Source organism: Sycon ciliatum, chromosome 13 (assembly GCF_964019385.1).
Source record: "Sycon ciliatum chromosome 13, ocSycCili1.1, whole genome shotgun sequence".
In the NCBI taxonomy this organism is placed as follows: Eukaryota; Metazoa; Porifera; class Calcarea; order Leucosolenida; family Sycettidae; genus Sycon; species Sycon ciliatum.
In genome coordinates this window covers 8,916,183-8,942,264 of record NC_088655.1, presented here as the reverse complement: position 1 = coordinate 8,942,264, position 26,082 = coordinate 8,916,183, and the positions used below count along the sequence as shown (strand labels likewise).

The 26,082-nt window shown below is 44.8% G+C and overlaps 1 protein-coding gene across 1 annotated transcript in view; it reads left to right on the top strand.

Moving 5' to 3' along the window:
* The first annotated feature begins 14,041 nt into the window (after nucleotides 1-14,041).
* Nucleotides 14,042-26,082, top strand: part of LOC135829453 (uncharacterized) — a 47,901-nt gene continuing 35,860 nt past the window's right edge. Inside the window, exons 1-3 of the mRNA XM_065341858.1 lie at nucleotides 14,042-14,134; nucleotides 16,460-16,582; nucleotides 24,997-25,065. Of these exons, the coding sequence (XP_065197930.1) occupies nucleotides 16,466-16,582; nucleotides 24,997-25,065 (186 nt within the window). The 5' untranslated portion in view covers nucleotides 14,042-14,134; nucleotides 16,460-16,465. The remainder of the gene's footprint in view (nucleotides 14,135-16,459; nucleotides 16,583-24,996; nucleotides 25,066-26,082) is intronic.

Sequence of the window (26,082 nt, the reverse complement as noted above, 5' to 3'; positions counted from 1 at the left end):
AATAAATAATAATTCAAACAGCGAAGAACTAGAAATGCAGATTTCTAATTATCGAAGAACAAGAATGTATCGTAGAGTCCCAGCGCAACTGCCGGAGGATGCTGGCACCCACCAGACAGGTGGTGGCTGCCCCTGCCAGAGAGATAGAATGAAAACTGAAGCAGAGGAGCCACGTTACAAATAGTGAAACGCACAATGTAAGAATAATCGAGCAGTGTCCAATTACGACATACGGAGTAATATACATGTTAAACGAAGACAAACACTAACAAATGGAGAACGTTCCAACACTAAGCCAAGTGTGAAGACGTACTGGAAAGGACCGAATTACAATATAAGTGATAACAAAAGTGCATGTTAGACAACGCGGAAGACCGCGTGATTAAACCAGAACTTTTAGACTAGAGAAGCTAGAGTGAGAAGCTCCATGAAAAACAATACTGGAGGAGATGCAGCTGAAGGGACAATGAGCGTCACCAGGCCATGAGATGGGTACTGTGATGTCACGCAGAGGAGAGATGACAGGACAAGGGAGGGGACAACAAAGAAAGGAGCCCAGAGTGGTACTTCATCTATCAAAAGCCATCTGTCCACGCATGCTAATTGTCCGGAGTACTGTCACGTGGTAGAGGTCCATTGCATTCGGCTGTGTTAGAAGCGTTGTACAAACTTATGTTTTATCCTGAGCCTTGTTTCCAGAAAGCAAATTTGTTGTCTGTACAATTGTTTGATGCTATTCCTCATCAATGTGTGAATAATGCTACATAATTTCTTCAATACACTGTTGTTGTTGTTATATCTCCTTCTGAAAACTCAACCCTGTCAAGAGAGTTGTATCTCAGGACATTTACCCTATATGTTGTAGTATGTTTCATTTCAGCCATTCCCTGTATAATCCTGGAGAGAAAGGGAAGAAAAACGCTTGATACATTGTTGTGTAATGCACGCACAACAATTATTCACCACTACTACTCCGCACATGCACACATCACTCACAACAACGGACTCTGACAGTAGTGTAAATAAAAGGACTGATACTTGGAAATGAATTGGTTAGGTAAGGATATAGAAAACCAACAACTCAATCTTGGGAGAGCTAATCAACAAGGAGAAATTAAACTGGAACTCCACGGAACCGGCGGGGGCGATGCAAGGCGACGTGGAGAAGCCCGGCTGACGTGTGCGAGTACGCACGCGGCGCGGTCAATGGGGCTTCGGCCAGCAAGCGTGGGGACGCTAACCTGTGCAGCAAGCGTGGCATGCAAATAAGGCAGAAGGCAAAAGCAATGTGCATGCTCGCAATAATGACGCTTAGCTGATAGCGCATGACGTCAACAAAACTCGTGAAAATGCCTACGCAAATATGTTTACAAAAAGTAACCGTGAACTACAATGCAGGAACGATCTCTGCGATCTTGCAGACGATGAAACAATTTGAAACTAGACAAATTGACAGTCAGTGTGAGTCAGAGAAGAAAGGAAACATGATAATAGCAAGAGAAGAAAGGAACAGACCAGGCGCGGAGAATGCAGAGTATTGATAGAAGAACAGAACGGTAAGCAAAGTCTCAAACGAAGAACACGACGTACAAATTCAAATCTATAACTCGAAGCAATAAATAGTCGTGCACTATGGTATCAAAATAATACTTGTGGAGAAAGAGGCGAACTATTCTACTTCAACCTCATGTGAAATGTCTTCTGGACTGGATGCGTTAATTGCGCAGATGTACGTGAACTTGGCTTTGTTTTAGAAAATAATGAGAAAAGGTCACATCAAGTTAATTACCTCCTAAGCGTAATCGAAATTGTCGCAGTTTGACTTTTGAAATAAAACGGGGTATATAATCACCAACAGTTGCACCACAGTTAAGAATTCGGACATAGACGATAGTCATCAGCATAGGGTGACAGCAAAGTTCTATTTTCTGTTGTTGGAAACTGAAAATTTTGAACTAGATGCAATGTCTTCGCTGATGTCCCTGCGATAGTACTTTCGACTCGCTAAGATCAGTCAGTCATTGCAATCTGCACATTTCTCATGCTTACTAGTATAGTCATTCACTCAAAAACTGATCATTGTTTTACCTTAGCTGGGGTGAGAATGACTTCGTGGAACAAGCAGCAGCACTGGGAGAAACATCGAGGGGGTCAGCAAACTGATGCATGCAAGGAATGCTGAGACAGTCAGTACTGTACGTGCAAGGGTCGTGTAGACTCTGCGTGTACACAGTACTGTAGAGCTAGTGATGCATGTGCAGATACTCAGTGAATCTACCAGTGATGCTGAAAAAGGGTGCACGTTCGACGTGATAGTACACTTACCTGCATGAGCAGTGACCACACAGCTAAATTGAATGGGCATCCCACGGCTAAAAACAAGTTCGAGGTGATTTCGCCGACGGTACTCAAACGACATCGCAACGATCGTGTATTCTTACTGCGTTGGTGGTGAAGTAGAAATCATCCAGAGGCAGCAGACGACAAGCATAGCAGCTGTTGTGCTGTGGAGAAAGTCAAAGCATTTGACATGAGGCGCGACCAACTTACAACCTTCCTGGCAAAAAAACTTTTCGGCAATTTACGCCAGCGACGCCTTCATCTCCGTGTGAACCTTTCAGCCTAACTGTCCTGGAACGTTACTCTAGACTTTGTTTGTTTAAAGTCCAAAACACACCCTAGCCTAATAACAATGGTTCCACTAGTGAGGGAATGCTGTATATCCATGCATAAGGATCAGTGAGTGTAACAGCAACTAGTAGGGAAAGAAAAAAGAGAGAAGAAAAACAACTCAAAACAGGAGTTGTAATTTTCAGAGGAAGAAAATAACGGAAAGAGCAGTGCATACAGCATTTATAAAGAGGCTTATTTATCTGGTAAGCAAAAAGGCAAGAGCCATTGACTTTAAAAAGCGATTGCGTTTTCTTTCTTGCCTGACCACAGCAGGGAGCAGGTTCCATAAGATGGTCCCAGCATAGGTAGCACGTTTGGCAAGGTGTGTGTAAGAATATTGTTTGTGGGTGTCCCCGGAGGTACCCTACAGACTGTGCGTACAGTACGCCTGAGGAGCCCATTAAGCTGTCGACTTTGATACGCCGTGAGAAATGGTAAGTAAGCAGAAGCGGCATACATAAAGTGTGATCAAATGAAAGAACGAAAATAGGCTATGCGACATTGAAAAGGCAGGAATGTAGCGTATCGTCTGAGCACGCCAACTTTTGACGCGACGCCCCTTGCGACGTGGTCGACCATGGTGTTCCAGCTCATGTCCGCATCAAGGTGGAGACCTAAATATTTCACAGAGCAAACAGTTGGCAGAGGCAGTCCATTACATTGCACATGCAAGTCAAATGTTTGAGATCGTACTGGCGATATCAACATGTTCTGTGTCTTCGTTTCATTCAAGATAAGACCACGGTTCCTAAGCCAATCGGCGAGGTGCTGGACAGCACTTGAGAGATTTTGGGACACCTCATCCGTGCTCATGGCGCTAGATCTAATTGAGATATTGTCTGCAAATTGCAGGGACACAACTTTGTAAGGGGACAGCTCTTTCGCAATGTCACGGACGTAGAGAACAAAAAACAGAGGCCCGAGAACTGACCCCTGTGGTACTCCGGAGAAGCTGGTGTATGTGATTTCAGACTATCATCAATAATTTTTGTATGGTTTAGCTTATGGAGTTGTCAGTAACAAGTGACTAGTCAAACTGCGACAATTTCGATGACGCGGAGGAAGTATTCTTTCGCATCGGAATATTCCTGGAAAAGGCACGCATATGGGAGGGAAAAAACAGAAATGGAGGAAAAACAAAACTCCATTCTATGTGTACTGAGCCATGTTGCACACAGAATAGCTGCACTACTGAACTACTGTAAAACCGGAAAGTCTAACGAGTCACAATGTCTAATGTTTTAACGACCAATTATTTTTCGTTATTTCAAAAAAACGTAATTACCGATTCTCATACAGATGGGTAGCCAGGTAGCCATCGTTAACTTTTCTGCACGTTATCATGCCAAAATTACAAAAACGTAAAACGTTTTGGTATTTGGACTTTCCAGTTTCACAGTATCTCTTATCTAAACGACAAAAAGTCTCCACAGCACAGTTGGCAGACTGGGCTGGAGCGATGGGGCAACAGGCTTAATGGATGGCTCATTCTGTACTTTGACATGAGTTCGGTAGAATTCCTCTCCATCACGGTCCAGGAAAATCTCGGAGTCCTTGACACCCTGGAATCTCTGCTCGCTTGTTGAACAGGCCCTACCGTACGGCTTGGAAAAATAGAATTTTCATCGCTCGCACAGTCACACTCTCTACTGTAGTACCATCGCCGTGCAAGATTATCGAGAAGCTGATAACCTTTGATTTGATACTGGCTAGAGAATGTTCACCAGAACAGCCATCGATTAACTCATCTGGGTGTTTCTTCTTTTCTTGTCAACTGTTGTGTATAGTGTTTGTCGCTGTATTGTCCCTCTCCGTATTGCCTCTCTCTCTCATCTATTATACGCATGCTCATTGTAAATACATCCGCCTTTGTCTTGACCCACAAGGGACTCCTGCGTGGCACCAAGGGAACACAACATCGCGAAGCCTTTGGGTAAGGTGCGGATGCAAGTTTTTATGCTCCGCTTACTTTCGGTACCTGTGGCAGAGAACTTGATCTGGACACACTAGGAATATGGCATTGAATATGGACATCGACCTCGCCTTGCTGACTTTCGAAGAGCTGCGGCATCTTGCCAAACAACATCCTATTGACGGAGCCGAGTCAAAGAGCCGAGTTGATCTTGTGGTTTCCCTAAGACAAGCTGGTGTGGGTGTAACCCCGATCAAGGCCAATGAGGTCAGTACTAGTAGTAGTCTGAAGTCTCTAAACGAGCTTGTATGTGTAGTGATAGAGCTAAGAGAGCAACTTGAGCAAGCGAAGCATCATAATGCCATTGTTTCTTCACTTCGGGATGAGGTTTCCAGCCTAAAATTGGAAGTACTAGAGCTGAGGAACTTCACTACAGGCGCACTTTCTCAAACTGCCAATGACACCCACAACCGTCGCACAAGTGCTAACGAAGTTACCGTAGAGCCCTCCCTGTATGAAACTGAGACATCCATCACCACTGCACCGCAATCACAGCACACCTCCACATCGCAGCATGCACGCTCAAGTTCAAATGACCGTACTACCGGTATGCACTCGCAACCACGTGCCGCTTCCCAGTCCAGAGACACTACTCGTACAGCACCTAGACCTGCTAGCAACGGTCACGTCACTAGTACGGACAGCAGTTCCCGCAACAAATCAGATGGACAGAGCTATTGGGTAGATGTTGTACGACGTCGGGTCACATCTCGGTACGTCAAGCCTATGCCCACGGTCGAAACAAACCCTGTAGTCCTGACAGGTGTCGAAAAGGTGGACAAAGCGATATTCTATGTAGGAAACGTCCACATGGGCTGCAGTGCCGACTCCATCAAGGATTGGTGCCAAGAGCGTGCAGTGGATGTGCTCAACTGCACCATCTTGGAATCCCGCACCTTCGGAACAGCTTACGCCAGAGTGACATTCCCAGCCTCAGCTACGGAAAAGGTACTGGGTGACGGATTCTGGCCTGCAACTATCCAGCACACCGTAAGAAAGTGGCGGTTTGCAGATTCAAATACGAACAAACCAGGTAAAACCTCCAAGTCGTCAGAATGATGGCTTCCGCACCGCTGAGCGCCCGGGCCTTCCCATATTTTCCTAAGACTCAACATAATATCACTATTGTTACGACTAATTGTCGCTCCGTGTCGAACAAAATCCCTGAACTCCATGCATTGTGTCGATCCAACACACCGACTATCCTATGTCTGACAGAAACCTGGCTCTGCCCGATACATATGCTCAGTGTACCCGGTTATACGTGCTTCCGTCGAGATAGGCCAATACCAGCAAACCAAAGGGCCCAGTTCCGAGGTTATGGTGGTGTTGCCATCCTTGTACGAGATGGGACATTTTTGCATGCAGCCCAGCGCTCAGACCTTGACTCTCCCCAATGCGAAAACATATGGGTTGAGCTTGGACTTCCTGCAGACCTGGGTGCTAATCCTATACTCATTGGCTGTCAGTATCGCCCTCCTTCGCAATCCCTACCTGAACTTACCTCATTTTGTGACATGATGACGGATACCCTACGGGCTGTAGACCTCTCATCCGTTGATATATTCCTCACTGGTGACTACAATGCTCACAACTCTGACTGGTGGAGCGGTGACGCTACATCACGCGCTGGAAAGGAACTTTCGCATATATTCTCCAGCTTCGGTCTCTCCCAGCTGGTAGATTTTCCCACTCACACCTCTCCTAACGGAACCCTGTCGTGCCTAGACTTGCTCGCTACCAATCGTCCTCAATCAGTATTCTCTGTCGACGATGCTGCCCCGCTTGGTGCGTCCGACCATTCACAGGTAGTTACCACCCTTTTCTACAGAACTGTAACCCGAACGCCTGCAAAGGAAGTACCATGCTATCCTGCCCGTAGTTCCCCAGCCACTCCATACAATTTTGCGCAAGTGCCACCTTCTGTCTGGGTAGCAGTAAATATGTATCTTTCCTCGCTCAACTGGCATGATCTCATGGACACACCAGATGTTGACGACGCATTAGCCAGATTCTCCTCTTCCTTGAATGATGCATTTTCCCACTACCTGTCGCCTTATCGGAAAATCTCTTCCTCCACCCAGCGAGCTGTATCTAGGAAATATCCTCCGTGGGTTAATCGAGATTTAGTACTTGCCATTAAGTTGAAGTACGAACTCTACAGCCGATATAGGAAGTTCCCAACCCCAGCTAACCAGTCTGCCTTCAAAGTTCAGCGTAACAGAGTACGAAACTTATCTCGATCTCTTCACCGTGACTATTTGGCATCTATACAGGCCAGCATGGCGTCAGGTAACCTTAACATGTACCCGTTTGTTCGTTCTCAGCGGAATCGTCAGCAGGAGCGTGGCCTTCCTCACCTCATTGATGAAGGCGGTCATCCAGTTTCTGGCAGTTTCGACAAGGCTACAGTCCTCAACCAGCAGTTCCCCTCCGTTGCTGTGCCGGATGATCCGTCGTTATCGCTTCCAGCTCTTCCTGCCCACAGCCAACTTCATGAAACATTTGTTCAGGTCATCACCACAACTGCGGATGTTAGAAAGGCTATCGCCCGCAGTCCTGGCTTGGACACCATTACGAATGATGTCCTGAAGAAACTTGCCCCGTCGATATCGTACCCCCTCTGCCGTATTTTTAATGTGTCCTTTTCGACTGGTAAATTTCCAGCAGCATGGAAACTCGCGAAGGTTGTTCTGGTTTACAAGAGCAAAGGCTCCAAGTCACAAGCCAGCAATTGTTGTCCTGTGTATCGAAACTATGTGAGCGATTATTCTTTGATAAGCTTTATGCTCATGTGTCGCCGGCCCTTGCCCCAGTCCAATCTGGTTTTCGACGAGGAGACTCAACCACCATGCAGCTGACACGCCTTGTACAGGACATTGTGGCCCTTCGTCATGACCACCAACATGTTGGCATGTGTTTTTTCGACCTAGCCAAGGCGTTTGACACGGTATGGTTCCGTGGACTCCTAGCTAAATTATCTGCGATGTACAATGTTTCCGGAGCGTCTCTGGCGTGGATTACGGACTACCTAACAGATAGAACGCAATCAGTGTCAGTCGAAGGGGTACTCTCAGACCCACTGCCTGTGAAGTCGGGAGTCCCCCAGGGATCTATACTGGGGCCTCTACTATTCTTGTTGTGTATAAACGATCTACCTGACTGTATAGATGGTTTGTCACTATTTGCTGATGACACAGCCCTCATTCAGTTTGACGCCGACATTGCAAACCTGTGTACGAAGCTTCAGAATGGAATCAATGTTGTTCATAAATGGATGTTGTCATGGCGTCTGAAACCCAATATCTTGAAAACAGAAATAGTCTTTCTCCCTCAACTAGACCACCCTCCCACATTTACCCTTCCCGGATTTGATTCGACTATTAACATTAATATTGTAGATACGCACAGGCATTTGGGTGTTGTATTTGACTCGCAATTGTCCTGGAATTCTCACGTAGATTTTGTATGCAACAAAGTTAGCAAATCTGTAGGTTGCCTGATGTCTCACTGCTCCCACTTGTCCCCCGAATGTATTCGTCTCTTTTATAAATGCTACCTCCTTCCTATCTTTCTGTACGGCGCCACTGCTTGGCATTCCCTGCTTAGTAAATCTGCTGTACAGACACTAGAAATATATCATAAACGTGTGTTGAAAATTATTTTTCGTAAACCCTCTATTTTTCCCTCTACTGATCTATATAGTTTGGCCTCCACCAGCCCCATCTCTATCCTGTCGCAGAGACAGTCATGCGTTCTGGTCCATCGTAATCAACTCAACATTGTCCCTGAACATCTCACCAAGCATAATTGGTTTACTTTCGCACGGAACACTCGCAATGGCATAGTACTTCCCAGAGCTTTGTCAACTATGTTTACCAAATCTCCTATCTTCTCTGCATACTCGTATTGGCTCAAGCTGCCCATGGAAATGAAGACAATATCCAATATTAGACAGTTCATAGACCATGTTAAATGTCATGCCACGTTGTAGGCTCGCTCGCCTCTTTTGCTAGCTTATCTCGCCGCTCTCCACCATGGTCAACATAGTGATACATTTCACCCCGCTGATGCATTATTTTCTTCCGATTATCATCTTCTTTCCTTCATTTTTTTTCTTCTCTTGCCATGGCTGGCTAACGCCCCCTCCTTTGCATTGGCTTCTGCCATTGGACGGTGAAATAAAAAAAAATAAAAAAAATAAAATAAATAAATAAAATAAAAATAAAAATAAAAAACATAGTGGCAGCTTTGGTTCCTACACCTGTAGAATTAGGAAAAAACCATCCGCCTCTAGCCAGCAGTTCGAGCATCCCCAGCTCCGGGACAGTCTCGTCATCGTCGTCATCGTCATGTGTCGCCGTCAGTCTGAAAATTTTGTTAACACTAAATGTCAGTCCAGGCATGCCTGGCATGCACTACGCTCTACTTGTTTTGTTCTCCTCGTGAACTCTATTCTCCATCAGCTGTAACGCCACTGCTCCTTGTCTCTCCTGACCATCGTCTCTGTCCAGCCAGTTCGTCGTCCCGCATGCTCTATCTCTCGGCACCTCCAAAAAGCCTGCTGTTGTGCACTGATCGCCATGTCCCCATGCCGTGCTCAACTGATCCGTCTGGCAGAGATAGAGATGTCACGGTACGTCCGTGCCTCGGCCTCGAGCGTTCCGGATCGACTCTGACTCATGAAGGAAGGAACTGTCAGGCGTATGGTTAGCAGTAGCTCATTCTCTCTTTGTTTTTCATTTGTTTTGTTTTGACCTGTTCACTTGCGGTATATGTACATTCTCAATCGTACATCACTGAACACCAGACGTGCAGACATTCTCACGCAGTCACATCTTGTTCTCGCTGTTGCTGTAGTCCAATCTGACGTTGTACCTCTCTGCGATGGCCTTGCCAAACGTGAGAGTCCTGGACGCGCGTGCTTCTTTATTCACTCTCGATATCTTCATTCTTTGCCTCGAAATTCTTCATTATTTTTTTCAAACAAAAAATACTCTCTAGTGTAGCTGTGCAAATGCTAGGCATGCCCTGCTACTTACGGTATGTTGTGTAGGCCCTAGCTCGTCTCTCAATCTCCTTGATTTGCACTATTTAAATATAGTGTTATTTTTCGTTGGCTGAGCGTAGCGAATGAAACGAAAAATGTATTTTTTGCCTGCATTTTCACCATAGTTACGGCACCAGGATTGCGTCAGCTGGTTTTTTTGTCAGTGTTCTCAAACGTTTCTCTTCATCGTGGTCTTTCTCTTTTCGTTGTAGTTTCCCACCCGCCCTCCCCTTTATTCTCACTTCTGGATAGGTCCTGCAGGCTACGTTTTGTTCATTTATCTTATGGGGTTATTCTAACCGGTTTTTCCTCAGGGTTGTGCCTCCGCCGGGGCCCTGAGGTTTTTTCCGCCAGCTTCGGGCTGGTTAATTATCCGGCAGCCCCATTCACCACAGTGGTTCACTTCTTGCATCATGTTGGTCTGGTACATACGTGTACATGTATATGCGTGGTGGCATGCCCTTCTTCATGCTCATCTATACACTACGCTAAGCTCTTCCATCTTCCACCGTGAGTGAACAAAGACCACACTACTACTGTGATCTGTATCTTTCTGTTGTGTGTGGGTGTGTCTGCGGTGCACCCAGAGGCTATCTAGCGGGCAAAAATACTACAAGTAGTATTTTCCTTGTTCTTTTTTCTTCCCGGAAAAGGGATATATTCTATAGATACGTCTTTTCTCTCCCCCCTCGCCCTTCTTCCCCGGAAAGGGAGGTGTTGTGTATAGTGTTTATCGCCGTAGTGTCCCTCTCCGTATTGTCTCTCCCTCATCTATTATACGCATGCTCGTTGTAGATAATCAGTCTTTGTCTTGTCCCACAAGGGACTCATGCGTGGCACCAGGTGAACACAACATCAACTATTTGAAAAGATACGCACGCGGTGTAACGGAATCTCAGCTATTCCGTTCCCCGGGACGCAGGACACAAAGGACAAGACTGGTTTGTTACATTATTTATATTGACAAGACGGAAAATGGAGAAAACACTCAAAGGGACGATCAAGAAGACTGACAAAAGTACTCTCGACTACAAAATCGCGCATGCTCATATCACACATGCACGCGACTAGACGAGACAGTTTGGGGAAAGCCATCACACAGGAAAACAACACATCATTTCACAACAGCGGTGACGCGAAACATAGAAATAACTTGGTGTGGCCTAATACACATGAAATAGGAGTCATAGGACCGAACGCAATACGGTTTTGTAAAGTAAACGACTACCGTACTTTTCCGGTTGTAAGTCGACATTTCACGACTAAAAATAGAAGGAGAAAGGGTGGGGGTCCACTTACAACCGGGATTCTATCAGTATCTTATAAAAAAATGACCTGCACTGCATGCACAAGAGCACCATGTGTACAGTCATATGTTTGCAAATTGTATTGGCCTTTTTCAAGGATTGGGAAGTTATACTCTCCAATAAGGAATGTTTACATGATTTGTTGATGTGTTAGTAGCAGGGAGTGGTTAGTAGTGCTTCGTTGGGTGAAAAAAATTGAGACCTCCGGATATAAGGGTCGACCTATAACCGGTCAAATACGGTACTAGATGTAGGAACTTGTGAACCTGTAGAACCTGTAGGCCCTGTAGGACCTGTAGAACCTGTAGGACCTGTAGAACCTGTAGGACCTGTAGAACCTGTAGGACCTGTAGAACCTGTAGGACCTGTAGAACCTGTAGGACCTGTAGAACCTGTAGGACCTGTAGAACCTGTAGGACCTGTAGAACCTGTAGGACCTGTAGAACCTGTAGGACCTGTAGAACCTGTAGGACCTGTAGAACCTGTAGAACCTGTAGGACCTGTAGGACCTGTAGAACCTGTAGGACCTGTAGAACCTGTAGGACGCGTCACTCGCCTTCATCAGTGAAAGTGGATTGTGAGCAACATTGGCTCACGCAAAATCATATCAGGAAAATATTTCATCGTTTCCGTCATAAAATACCCATCATCAGGAATGATATAGCAACAAGGACATCAGGAATGAATTTAGGCATGGGCACCACTGGGAAAGGTTTGATAATGAACAGTGCTGTGGGGAGATAAAATTCATGCATGCATGAACTATGAAGAGAGAGAAAACGAGGTTAAGGAAACATCAGAAACAAACACAAAACTGGTACAGCAATAGCATGGTACGTGACAACTGTAAAACATTGCACATGCACCAAGCAGAACATGTGCATGTATTATGTACATGTATGAACTCGGATGGAGAGTCAAGGATTATTTGTAAAAAGGACCAAGAAACTACAAGCTACACTATAATGTCCACTAACACCACCAGTTACTAAACAATCAGCTCAAGCGATAACATTGCACGACACTGACCGACGGCACTGACGTTCTACAACTAACTGGCTAGCAATGTTATCGCTTGAGCTGATTGTTTAGTAACTGATGGTGCTAGTGAAAATTATAGTGTAACTTGTAGGTCCTTTTTACTTTTTATAAATAATTATGTAGAGGAGACGGCTCGATACCGGGACGTTTTGACAGCCAAATTTGTAAAGACCCAAACCGATCATCAGCGTTGATTTTTCACTCGAAATATGTTTGTGGAAGGAAACTGGCATGTTGAAGTTTGCTCTGGGGCCAGAGTCAATCGAACTGAGCCACTCCTTTGTGTTGACCCATTGCCTCCAAGTTGCCCAATTTTTCGCTTCAAAAAAGTTCAAATCAGAGGTGGCTCCAAACCGGACACGTTTTAAGAGTGCCCGTCAAATTCACTCTGGGTCTGAAATTAGGTAATTGCTATCGCTCCACGACGGCCAGTACAGAGTAACAATAAGCCTTGTGTGTGCTTCCATTAGTTTTGATTGGTATGCGGTGCTTTATTGGCGAGAGGCGAGCCGCTGTTTACCTGCGACAAGAAGTTGATTTTTCGAAAGTCGTAAAACTCAAGTCGCAGTGCGAAGCAACACGTCAAAAACTCACCTGCTGGATATGGCGCTTCTGGTCATCGCAGAGCCATGAAATTTTGGCTCGGAGTATAACACATCGTAGTCTCACTGTGACATATGTTTTCTAATCAAAATTCCAAGAGAGAAAGTGAATATTGAGTCCGTTCCGGTTTGCAACCGGTGTCCTATTTGAAACCGTCCCCTGTACATGTGAATATGGACATGTGAATATGTACATGTGAATATGTACATGTGAATATGTACATTCGAATATGTACATGTGAATATGTACATGTGAATATGTACATGTGAATATGTACATGTGAATATGTACATGTGAATATGTGCATGTGAATATGGACATGTGAATATGTACATGTGAATATGTACATGTGAATATGTACATGTGAATATGTACATGTGCACATAGTTGCGGTTGCTGGCAACAGCAGTGTATGGAAGTAGAAAAAGGAATTCACTATCCGGGAGAAGCAAGTACTGGGCCAGTAATTTGTACCAGGAATGCCTTTACAGGAGGTTCAATCCTGCGTTGGCTTTTATTCTCGGGCCCATGTCCCGGATTTTTATCGCTTTGCGTATCCTCCTCCTCCTCCAGACCTGATGCAACTCAATTGCAAGGACGCGAACCTCCATAAATGCTGAGTCACCAAACAGCAGTACCTCCCTGCTATGGTGAAGCCAGAAGGGCTCTCAAAGGGATTATCCCGACATCTTATTGGGGGGGGGGGGGTAATTATGTTCCTTGGTTCGCATTGTGTTGAGGTTCTACCTTTTAAAAGAAACTTTTCCAAGGTCTTAGGACGGTCGATAAACACCCCAAAGGGAACCTACCTCCGGGATTGTAAGCAAAATGAAAGGACAGATCGGCTTGCACACATACTTTGGTATTCTCAGGCATGGTCTCTTATGGCGCATGACATTTCCTGATTACTAGTAGTAGTACTCTGTTCAGAACCTGAACAAACTGTTAGGTCCCCATCTTCTGTACACTGTTTCTTAGTAAATCCTTTCTCTTGCTGGTCTGCACCCTGTACACAAAGCCTGACGAGTTCCTGTATAGCAGCTGCTTGGCCACCTGTATTGATCATAGGCACTCAGGCCTTTTATCTATATTGTAGCTCTAACACTGGCTCACTCTCATTCTCCCTCCTCTCTCTCTCTCTCTCTCTCTCTCTCTCTCTCTCTCTTTCTCTCTCTCTCTATCTATCTATCTATCTCTATCTATCTCTATCTATCTCTATCTCTTTCTCTCTGTCTCTCTCTCTCTCTCTCTCTCTCTCTCTCTCTCTCTCTCTCTCTCTTTCTCTCTTCTTGCCGTGATCAATCATGTAGTCGTTTGTCGCTCTGTCTCTTCCCTTGTTGTTTCCCCAATACAAAATATCTTTAACGTTCTCACCTCTCCCTACTCCAGGATCAAGAAACACCATTGCACAGAGCCTGTCAAGAAGGCAAGCCTGAGGTTATAGAATTTCTGCTTCAAAAGGGTTCAGATCTTTTTGCCTTGAGAAAGGTAAGTCACACTTTTAGTTAAATTGGTAACGTGGAGATAATAATCGTAATATACCGATGAATAAAATCAAGTGCGCATTCATATCACAAACATTGCAACCAAAGAAGTTTTAACTCCAGAACATTTTCTGGTCACAATCATGAGTGAAGTGTCGTGACTAAAGGAAAATGGGAAACAACCTAAGGTTTTATATATTGAGAAAAGAGAAAAGGAATGTGTCACTACACCAAAAAGAATTATTGGATAAGAACGATAATGCATGCGATGTGGGAGATAGATACATGGTGAGTATTGTGCAAAGTTAGGAAGGCAGTTGTATGTGAGACAATGTGTTGATAACAGTGATTCGATTTTAACCTTGAATGGTGAACCAATAATATTCATGTAAAAGAGGAAGGACCAACACATTACGAGTTTTGACAGCAATCCACCAACGCAACGAGATAATACATAGTCAGATAGTCAGATAGTCAGATAGTGCGATAACAAGGCACAAACCTGCCAGGGGTCCTGAGACATTGAACGACCTGACACCTACTTCCTTCGTTAACAAAAACTTCGTGATGGAATTTTGAGGGGCTGATTTGGGCACAAACTGCCGTGAAATGAGTCACAATCACTTTCTTGGCCTTCCCTGGCATGCCATGACAGAGATACGATGCAAGGAAAGCGACCTTTCACAACAAGTCGAGCGAAATCGATGGTTGCGCTGTGGAAACATAGGTGATGACAGTCATGGCGAGCGTAACTGAAATGCCACTTCTCCGAGGGGATATTGCGCTGCTTGGCCTCTCTACCACTTTAGCACTGAGTACGTTGGAGAGTGATAGAGAGCGATAAAACGGAGCAGCGAGCCCACACAATGAGCGAGTGAACAAGGGGCTGCTCCGATTGCACGGCTCCATGAAAATAATTCTGAACTGAAGTAACACGTTAGTTCTTGTTCAACCTGCGCAAAGCCCAGATTCAATAATTCTAAACTGAAGTAACACGTTAGTTCTTGTTCAACCTGCGCAAAGCCCAGATTCGAATGCTGATGATGACCATGCATTCTTTCAGAAGTCTGCAGTCAGATGCGAGTCTCGTGGCTAAAGAAAGTCGACTGGACTTGCTAGCCGCTGCCGTTCAGTGCTGGTATCCAATAGAGAAAATGGAATCAGTTTAGCTGTGCCTTTACTCCTCGTTTCGCGGAGTTCTGGAGAGTGAAGATGAAACCAGGGAGTCGTAAAATATTTTTCACGACTCCCTGGTGGAAACGAGTAATCGCCATCGTGGCGGATCACGCAGCTTGAAAGCAAACTTACTTGAACGGCGGCGACATCAAGCGGAGTGTGATCAAAGAAGCCGAGGCAAGGCTGAAACGAGCTGAACAACGACTCGAGAGAGATGACGACTCGCGTACAGCAGATGACGACTCGCGTGCAGCAGATGACGACAGCGACGCAGGTCAAAAATGAATCGCACGCAAACTGAACTCTCTGCTCATTCCGCCAACAGTTTCTCTTGTAAAAGCGTTGTACATAGGCTGAATCACACCGTCGTCCAGTAATTTGCAGTCGATACAAACTGTTCTTGACCTGTTCTAAGCGTTTTCATATCCATCAAAATCCATCACGAAGTTTTTGTTAACGGAGGAAGTAGCTCCAACGAACCTACGAAATTAAAAACACCAACCTTCTCAGATCACTTGGAAGGCTCACGTGCTGAAAGGTCCAATGAGGGGAAGAAGACGCAACGAAGATGTGCACGTGGTATGTCCCTCGGGAACAAGGATAACAGGATAATAAGGAGATTGGTAAGACCATTGGACAAACTAGTCTAACTACAACTCAACAACGCGAATCTACCAATGACGAATTACATTATTTTCTCTGACCAATACCATACTTGAAGTATGCATTTAAAAAAATTGTACCATTTTCTGATCACAAGACATAGCTAGGTTCCACTGTTATATTTATTTTTTATTACAACATCTCAAGACTCGGTGGAAACACCGGCCAATGTGAAGAGAGTGGGTGATTGCCAACCACGGCGACAAATGAAAGTAAGGGGAGGGAAAAAGAAAGAGTAGCAAAATGAACAGCAACAACAACACCGTAAAGAAAGATAATGTCTAATAAAAACAGTGAAAAACACAGAGACGTTATAATGTGTTAATAGGAGTTGTCGTAATTCTCAGAACGAGCATCAGAAAAGTCTTAGTTTCTTGAATCTGCAAAGTATTCAAAATCAACTGCTGTTCTGGTTTACAGAGCTGTGTGCATTTTTTACTAAGAGGTCTGTTTCACTTTCTTGTTGATTTTCCATTGTTCATTCTAACAGGACAACATGACATGCCTGGACTCTGCAGTAGCAAGTGACCACAGCTGGAACGCCCAGCCTGCGGCTAGACTAAGGGCAATTATCCGTCATCTTGAGAGCAAGTACCCAGAGGAGCAGGAGAAGGTAAGCGCAACTTAGAAGAAAAGAAAATACAGTCAACTTCGCTGAAAACGACTGAGGATATAACGACAATTCGCGAATAACGACAGAATTTCCATGCCCAGAGCAAAGTCCCATCCAACTGTGATACATATAATGAGACTTCGGGTATAACGACACTTTGTGAATAACGACACTTTTCCGATGCCCCGCCGAGTGTCGTTATAAGCGAAGTTGACTGTACATCAAAATGAATTTCCCATTTGAAAACTTGCATAACCAATAAGGTAACAATATCACTATATTCCCTCCAGACACTCACACATTGTCTCCTTGCTGCAAACACTGCTTTTGATTCACCAAATATTCAGGCATGGCTCAGTATCAGGTTACTGGTTAAAACTAATGATTGGTTAGCCCAATCATTAAATTTTAGTGACTCAAAAGGGACTTTCACAGCAGAAACGTCCCTGTGTGGGTGTTTGGAATGAGTGCAATAATGTATGAATGGCTGCAATGCAGTTTACTAAGACTACGAAAAGAATGCAACAGTTGCAACTATTAATAGCAATGAAATGTCTCTTATCCGGACGCTTCAGATACTGGCACGCCTCTCTACCGGGCACCTTTAGCTTGAGTTACTATGGCAAAACTGCTTCGAATTTGGGGGTTTGAATTATTATTCGTGTAAACTACAGTCCGTTTCAAAAAGATTTACAATCCTGGCGATCGCCCTGGGGAGTTTGCCGTCTTACCGTATGAGCGCTCGAGCGCTGCCTGGAAAAACTCACTGTGAACTCGAAGAAATATTCCGCGCGAAAGCACGAAAAATGACAACTCATGTCGATACTCTGGTCGATACTCTGGTTTACAACAAACGAGTTCTTCCTCGTATCGATATGAAGTCAGAGAAGACATGTCGAAAGTGTGGTAAATGTTGACGAGCGGCATGGGTCACTAAATCGTTTCTTTGAGCTGCGATGCAATTATTTACTCTCACCATGTGACATTGATATAGTCATGATAGACTCATTCCCTACGCCATGACTTGGCAAAGCTATCCGTGTGACTTCGACGACATTTTGAGAAAAGCAGAAGCCTGTGAAAGCTGATAGAAGACGGCGTTGACTGCTAAATTCAAATAAATTGGCGATCTTGAAATACTAAAATAATTCTTAAAAAGAAATCGATCGATCGATATGCCGGTGTATTCAACACATACATGACATTGTACATGTAGCAACAGTCAAGACACAGTGTCAGTCAGTTCGGCAGAAAACGCGAGCTCCAGCAACAAGCCGTTTGGTGCAGCCACCTTCTTTGTCTTGTACCAACCAGCGTGATCACCAAAAAACAATGAAAAAATGAAGAAAAAATGTATTACTTGAAGATTTGTTGGGATTTGAACTCACAACTTCATGGTCAGCAGACAGCATTCATAACCACAAGGCCAAAAAGGAATGGATAAATCGTGGGGTTTGATAAAAAATCGATACTGGCTTCCAGGGCAAATTGTAAACCATGGGAAAAGGCCCGAAACCTGGCCGAAATTCTAACTCCTTAACCGCTGGTCCAATTGTTTCGAAACCTTCACAGAACAATTTGCCGTGCCCTAACAAGCCCTTTTATGTACTTAGTTGTCCAAATTTCCCTTATCTTCATACTTAATTAAGACCAAAACCTGATTGTAAATCTTTTTGAAACAGACTATAGTGTCAGTTTATCACTGCCCACCTGTGTAATTCACTTATTTTCATCAAGACATATTTCTTTATCCTGAATACGGAATGCTTCACGGAAACGTATTTCATTGCGAAGAGCTGCGCTTCGGTCCTCTGAGCTGTGCAGATGAGCTCTAACAGAGCGAAACAGTTGCTGTCCACAGACTTGAGTATCCTGAATACGCGTAATATGTGCCAAAAACACTTCTTCAAAAAGTAGTATAATACATAGTAGACGAGCTGTCCTGAGATAACGGCAAACTTGAGATACGGGCAGTGATGTTCGAGCTCATACTGAATCGCTCACTCCAGGTATAATATTCATGAAGTTAAAAGAGAGCATATCTGAGAAAACCAGAAGATTTGTGCAAGTCGATCTCTCCAATTTCGCTCAAATTTTGCAGCTAAGTTTCCTTTGTGGTGTAGATCAACTGTGCAAATCACGTACCCCGTGACGCCAGAATGCCAGGTCTCTTAGATCACGGTTCAGCAGTTGTTCTGAGTCACCTTGATCAAGTGTACGTGCACTTACAAGGATCGCCTGTTGATATTTAGATTGGATCACGTGCATTTTGATGCCCAGCTTAAAGGGGAACTCCACGAAAAATGAAACTTTGATAGCCTGTAGTGTTTCGGGCGCTGAGTCGAATGGTCTTGGTCCGAAGCCTCTACGACGAAGCGTTCTTGAGATATTTCACTTTGAAATTGCAAAAACGGGGGCCGCGCCCTGACGTCATGCGGCCATTTGGCCACGTCATCACGGGCTGCCTATATCATTGAGGCATAGTTGTTTCTCTTCGCCTATCTACAAGCACTAATTTTAGTTGGTATTTCAAGGGAAGATGGGCGATTCCGAACAATCCTCTGTCCCCAGAAATGAAGGCAGCGATGCTGAGGCCAGTGAAGACGACCAACAGCCCACCGCCACGTATGGTTGGGGCAGGGAGCTCAGATACTCTGCTGAGGAGCTGCCATCGCGTGTAACAAATGTTGAGGAAGAAGATACTTCAGCAGCTGCGTCCGACAGAAGACGAGCAGCTTGGTCACCAGAATCTCGATTCGTTTGGGACTCCGACTGGTGCGAGCGTGGACAAAAGTGTATAGCCATGCCCAGCCCGCGGGAATGATTTTGCTGGTAGGATGCTGCCGTCGCTGTCGACAAGATGGTTTATTGCGTAGCGGCCCTCGCAGATTACGAGATCGTATCCTTGCATTAGGCTGTGCCCACCACTGCTCTTTGAGGTTATCTCGACATGCAGAAGCCGCCAATGCCAGTGACAGAAGAGTCTGACATTAGGTAAGCCTCAATTAGTTTGTCTTGACTTGTCTTGTGAGGATCGCGTATCAGCATGATACACTTAATTTTTGGGGGAAATTTATTGTTGTCAGGCGCACTACAGTAGGCGTCGCACAAGAAAGACATTCAGTGCTGCCAAATAATTTTCGCCCAAAATCGGACACCCTTCACCGCCAAGGCTGGCCACATGTTGCCAAGTTTTCTCCTCGGCAATTTTTTTACAGAGAATTCAAAATATCGCCTAAAACACCATGAAAATTCGCTTCGTTGCCATGGTAACCCCGGAGTTGTCATGAATTTGGTAATGATGAGTGTGGTCGCACACTGACTCTGTACACACTGTCGGCGTAGAGTCTACATGCCATCCAGCCTGATCCTGGCATGTTACTTTGCACTTCCACAGCCAAGTGCTAGCCTTTTTAGAAGCAAATGTACAGTGATTTGTGCAGGACTCATGCATAGGGAAGTAATATCTCCGACATTTTGGCTGCTTTTCGGACGTTTCCCTTTTCGGATAAGTTTTCGGAAGAGCCTTCAAAAATCGGACACTGTCCGAAAAATCAGACGGTTTGGCAGCACTGGACATTGTACTGGTAGTTATCACAAGTTTCATGCATGACACAAACAAATTTCTCTTTGCTCCGAGTATGTCTTGACTTATCTTGTGAGGATCGATGCGCGTAATGTTTTGTGTAACTTATTGTTGTCAGGCATAGCACGAACAACATTGTGCTATAGTGCTATTAGTTATCACAAGTTTTCATGCATGACTCAAACACATTATTTTGTCTTTGTCATTTTCCCTTGGATTGGTACAAGATCTGCAAAGTATGGTAGGGTTCTGTTGGTGAAGAGAGCACTGCACACAGTTTATGAGCACCATGGGTGCATTTGATCACACCCGAACCCATACTTTATCGTTTCAACCAATAGACTTTGTCAATAAACTCGTTCCATGGCATGCAACGTACAAGCGTGGGGTCAAGAAAGCGTACACCAAATAATGCACAAATTCTGGCAGGAGAGTAAGACATCTGTACTTTCTGACCAAGACATCTCTGTACTAGTAGGTAATCCAACACGTCCTAATCAGTATTCATCCCCCAGATCATTGGAATTCAATTTGAGTTCAATTTGAAATCAGCAATTATGGGAAATTCTACAAGACCCTCCATCTGTGTACCAGTGGACACTAAATTAGTATGGCGCGCGCACTGAAAGTGCAGGTAGGTACCGGTAGGTGCAATACAGCGCATATGTAGAGTAAATGAGTATTTGACTATAATAATTATTACGGTACAGCAATGTGGTATGTGTACAAGCACTCATCATACACATTCCATATGACATTCTGTGTTTGTGTAGATCTCTACGCTATGCGCCACACAGGCAGTACACCCTATGTACACGGCAAATTGGGCAAGCACGTTCGTTGTTGTCTTCCAGCCTGCGTTCTGAATACCATCAGGCAAAGATATCCAAATCCTGCACCACCTCGGCCTTCTCAGGAGGCTTCCACCTGGAATTTGGCAGGGAAACACGCTTCTCCAAGGCAGGAACATCGAGGTTGCCATTTGCAACCGCTACCACCTCACACATGAGCTTGTCAACATACTCATAGCTCTTTCTGTCGTATAATTTTCTATTTGGCCACAGTCTTCTTTATGCTTTGAGAACTGGATTTTATACCTTCCTATCGCGGTCTTTTTGGTTGTGCTGGGACGACGGTTGACATTGACGTCGTCAAGAGCTGCGAGATGTGCGTGTCCAATCATCCCCAGAATTGAGAAATGAATGCGTTTGAGAATGTACTTTGGCATGACACTGTCATATACCAGCATGGCAAAAAGAATGTGGAGAAAACACACTTGCTTAGACAATAATGGAGACTTCACCGTACAGGACGACTCTTGTTCTCAATTGCATTGTTCGTTTCATTCCCTGTGTTGCCCATAAGAGACGGGAGCAAAATGTTCAGCAGATGTTTGGTGTCTTCTGGCGTGGAGTGGCGGCGTCATTAGATGTACACATAGTCATTTCACTAAGTACACCACTGCTACAGCATATGTACTATCCTTAGGCTAGCGTGCGTGCGAGGGAGTTTGAGTATGTGGGTGCGTATGTGTGCGAGTTGTTGTTTTGTGTGTGTGCACGCACACGCGTGCGCGCATGTGGGTGAAGGTGTGAGTGCATGTGTATAATATGTGTAGTTCCCAATGTATTCCTTGCACAATAGGTCTTCACTAACTTTTCTTTCGCATACAACCAGAACCCATTCCTTGTTCGAAACTAGATTTTTTGGTCTGGTTATCCAGCAAGCGTGGAACTCGGAGTGTAATAATTTTTTGTTTCACCTTACTTGCACTATTCCTAGGCTGTCCAGACTTCTAACAACTGCTCTGAGTGATATGATATTCATGCAACCATGCCTAGAAGTAGGGTAGCTGTTATAGATAGAGACATATCCACGCAATCAACTTACACTGGTTCAGTTTGGCAGGATTGGTGAGACAGTTCGTCGTGCATGCTGCCTGCACATCGCAAGCAAACAGTTCTGTAACCTTCGTACTTGCTGGGGGTCTGTCTGTTTGCGTCCCAGTTGATGACAGATGTGCACAGTTTGAGTACTGGTATGCGCAAAGTTACTGGGGTAATATCGTTCATCAGCTAGCTGCAGACGGAGTTGATGGGGTGATTTACTCTTCTGATCCTGGTGGAACGTATCTCGCCCTGCTTTCTCAGTTGCAGCTTGTTGAGTTCGCTTTGCTGGAGGCTCACGGTTCGGAGGGCACTGGTACACTGATGAGGGCTTTCCTGGACAGCGTACTCGTCAAAACTCAGCTCTCAAGTCCCTCTGGATCATAAATGCAGCGAGCAAACATAGCTCGTGCTGCGAAAATAGGCTTGAAATTTTCACGACGCATTGCAACATCTCGGCGCTTTGCCAGGTCTCCATCCTTTGGGAATCTGAGTAAACTAACCCCAGGAGGATGATATGATACTGGCACAACCAACAACACAACAATTTGGCATTGCAGCGGCTCAGGCGACTTGGCAAACTACTTTCTGAAGTGACTTTCGTCCTGTAGAAAGAGAGATTCAAAATCCAAGTATTTTCGCACCATGCCACAATGACGTCACACATACATTGGTATGGGGCGTGGCTAAAATTGAAATATCTCAAGAACGCTTTCTCGTAGAGACTTTGGACCAAGACCATTCGACTCAGCGCCCGAAACTCTACAGGCTTTCAGATTTTCATTTTTTCGTGGAGTTCCCCTTTAAGAGCACGCTGGTCGCGTTGTAGGCCTTCCAACCGGGACTTTCCCTCAACATGCAGGACAAAGAATAGGGTGAGTAGGGGTCAAATCGCGTTGTTAATGACGTAAGAAATCTGTGATGTGGGCACGCCACGTACCACATGGAACCAGTGTAGCCTGTGCTGGTCAACTCCAAGCGACCTTGATGGCATGCTCGACGGTCATTCCTTGCTGTTGCAGATCTACATCAGGCATCAGCATGTAAACTAGCCGCGGTTCCTGTTGAGCCATTTTCGGGGTGTGCGAGGTTAGTGTGAAATATACGTACCTGTTCTTACTGCAAGAGGACATATCTCAAAGAAGTCTTGCCAATGCAATACTGCTAGCGCTGTAACGATAGTGTCTGCGGGTTCTGAGCAGAGCATGCAGGAAATATGATGCGTCTTACCTCCTCCATTATGGTCCGATTCGAATAGCACAACAGGAACGATCGTGATCGTGTGCATTGTGTTGTGAACCGGAAATCATTATTCTACATCATGAAGCATGTGATTTCATCATTCCTCTTGCCGTAAAGTTCAAAAACTACATGCCAAACAGTCACTTTTTGCATCGAATATTGCACCGAAAAATTTTGGTGGCGCAAGGAAAAGCTTGTCGTTTGGAGTGACAAGTTATCACCGCTACTTTTCCTTGTCAGATTCGACAATACACTTCGTTTTGCAGCTGGTCTACAAAGCCGAAGTGACACGCCGTAATGTTAACCCAGCACGTGTGTACTTCGGAGCAACAGAGCCAACGTTCAAGACCCGGTACTGAAACCACAAGGACACATTCAACCACGAGCAGAGACGGAAGAGCACCGAACTATACAAGTATGTCTGGAAATTGCCGGAGAGACAGGAAGACTACTCGATCCAGTGGAGTATTTCAGAACGAGCACAAGCCTACAGCAACATCAGCAAGAGGTGCCAACTTTGCCTCTCGGAGAAGTTCCGATCATAACCGCGGATAGAGAAACATGCCTCAACAAGAGAAGCGAGCTCATCTCCAAGTGTAGACATTCCAACAAATTCTCGCTCGCAAACTACACTGGTATCACATGATGAGATATGCGGTGTCCCCCCCCCCCCCACACACACACGCATGCACGCACGCACGCACACGCACGCACGCATGCACACACACACACACACACACACAAACACACACAAATACACACACACACACACACTCTCTATCTCTCTCTCTCATGCACACACATGTACACCCTCACTCTTTCCCACTCACACCAAACCACATATTGCGCCATTAGCCACACTGCTATCTGCTATGCAACACAATCATACTACCCAGCCCTTTGGCGTGACACAACTACCACTGAAACCTACTTCATTCCTGCGTCGGTTCTACATGTTTCTCCCATCTTGGTTATAGCAATATACCTCAGCCATGACACTTGCATTCATATTACGCAGAGTGTATTCCAGCGCTGATGTTATCTCCTCAAGTTTTGTGGTTGCAGCACTGCCTTAGCCTAAATTACAATTACCCTATATAACTAGCGAATAGTATTATGATGTTTTATCGTCTGAGGAGTGTTTTTTGAAACACGAAACTCGGAGTTGCGAGAAAGGTTTTTGGTCTCTGTTGTTCTGCCTCGTGTTGTAAGCTCTGCCCTTGTTGAGGTATTGAGCATTATTTGCAGCAAAGACCCCCAACACTTTGTTGTATGTACTACGTATACACGTATATTAAGTTAAGGGGGCGTTCGAATTGTCTTCAGCAACTGTTCGAACAATTTTTTTAAAGAGATTAGTTGAAGCCTTCCCATTAGAACGGTTTCTATCATTTTAGAGTTTTCAGTGGAATTGTCGATGACGTCCGATAAGATCGACCATCTCCACGCACCACGTGACGTAGCTATTCCAAATTCTTCGGAAAAAAGAATGACAAGTCGAACAAGCCCTAAGTGAATAGCCACAAAGAAAAGTATTTTTTCCGCTAATGCTACCCTGTCCGTGACCGTCTTTCGTGGCACCTCACTTCACTCCAACCATGTTTCTCTACGGACTATTCTCTACCAACCACCTGTCCTCTTCCCTATATCTACTTTTACATCTGTCATTGTGTTTTCTGTGTGTTCTATTGGCAATGTAGGTAATGGAAATTGTTCGACATGCCGCTGAAAAGAAGACTGCTGGCCCTTACAACCGTCGTTTTCTTCAGGTAATTAGAGAAATAACAAGTTCCGAGTTATGACTAACTGTCCACCGATGTAACCAGATAATTATGTCGTCAGCAAGTGTGACAATAGGGCACAAAACTGACCAGGAGTACTTAGCTGAAAAACTGACAAGGAATGCTCAGCTTCCCCTTCCATGTTTACAATATAAACTTGAACCTCCCAATTTGGGTGGTCTGTTAATTTGCGTCGTTGGGTTGTAGTAAAACCGGTACGTCCAATTATCTTACTAGTCTCGTCTTCATCCAGTAACGTTCGGCATTCTTTGTTGCTGTGGGACGGAGCCCATGCTCATCTTCGTTGCGCTTTCCTTCCCCTCTTTGGATATTTCCTTACCTGAGCCTCTCAAGTTGGAAGGTTGTTGGTGTACACATCTTAGATGTGTTGGAGTGAGGTGTTTGGTCGTTGAATGTCTCAGTACTCCTTGTCAGTTTTGTACCCTGTTGTCGCACTTGCTGCCAGTGTATTATCTGGTTGCACTGTGGGACAGTTGGTCATAACTTGCAACATTTTGCCCTTTCTTTATTTTTACATGATTACATTGGCTAAACAGTATACTGAGTATTCCAAGCATTCTATACACAAAGGATTTACAGCTACGTTTGTGCTTGTTGTCTTTATGTCTCCTATATCAACTGCTTCTCTTACCATGTCCACCATAAGCAAACGTGTGGACTGTGTTTGTGCATGGGTGACTTGCACTTGCACTGTTGACGCTGCCGCGGGAATGCATTATAATAATAATTAATAATTCCAAGTATCCCATTGCTATGGAGAGTATCGTGACAATTGAAGTCATTCACTGATGTGTTAGGTACCTCCTCCCGTACCTAATAATTGTTAAAAAGGATGAAGTTTTGTTTTCAATCCGTGCATATGGTAAAAAGTCGTCTGTACTTTCAATACGTTTTACAAAGCTATCACCGACTCATGTTTTCGATGTCCACCTCCCTATTGTTGAAAGTAGCAGGAATCTTCATAGATTCATTTCCCGCTTGTGT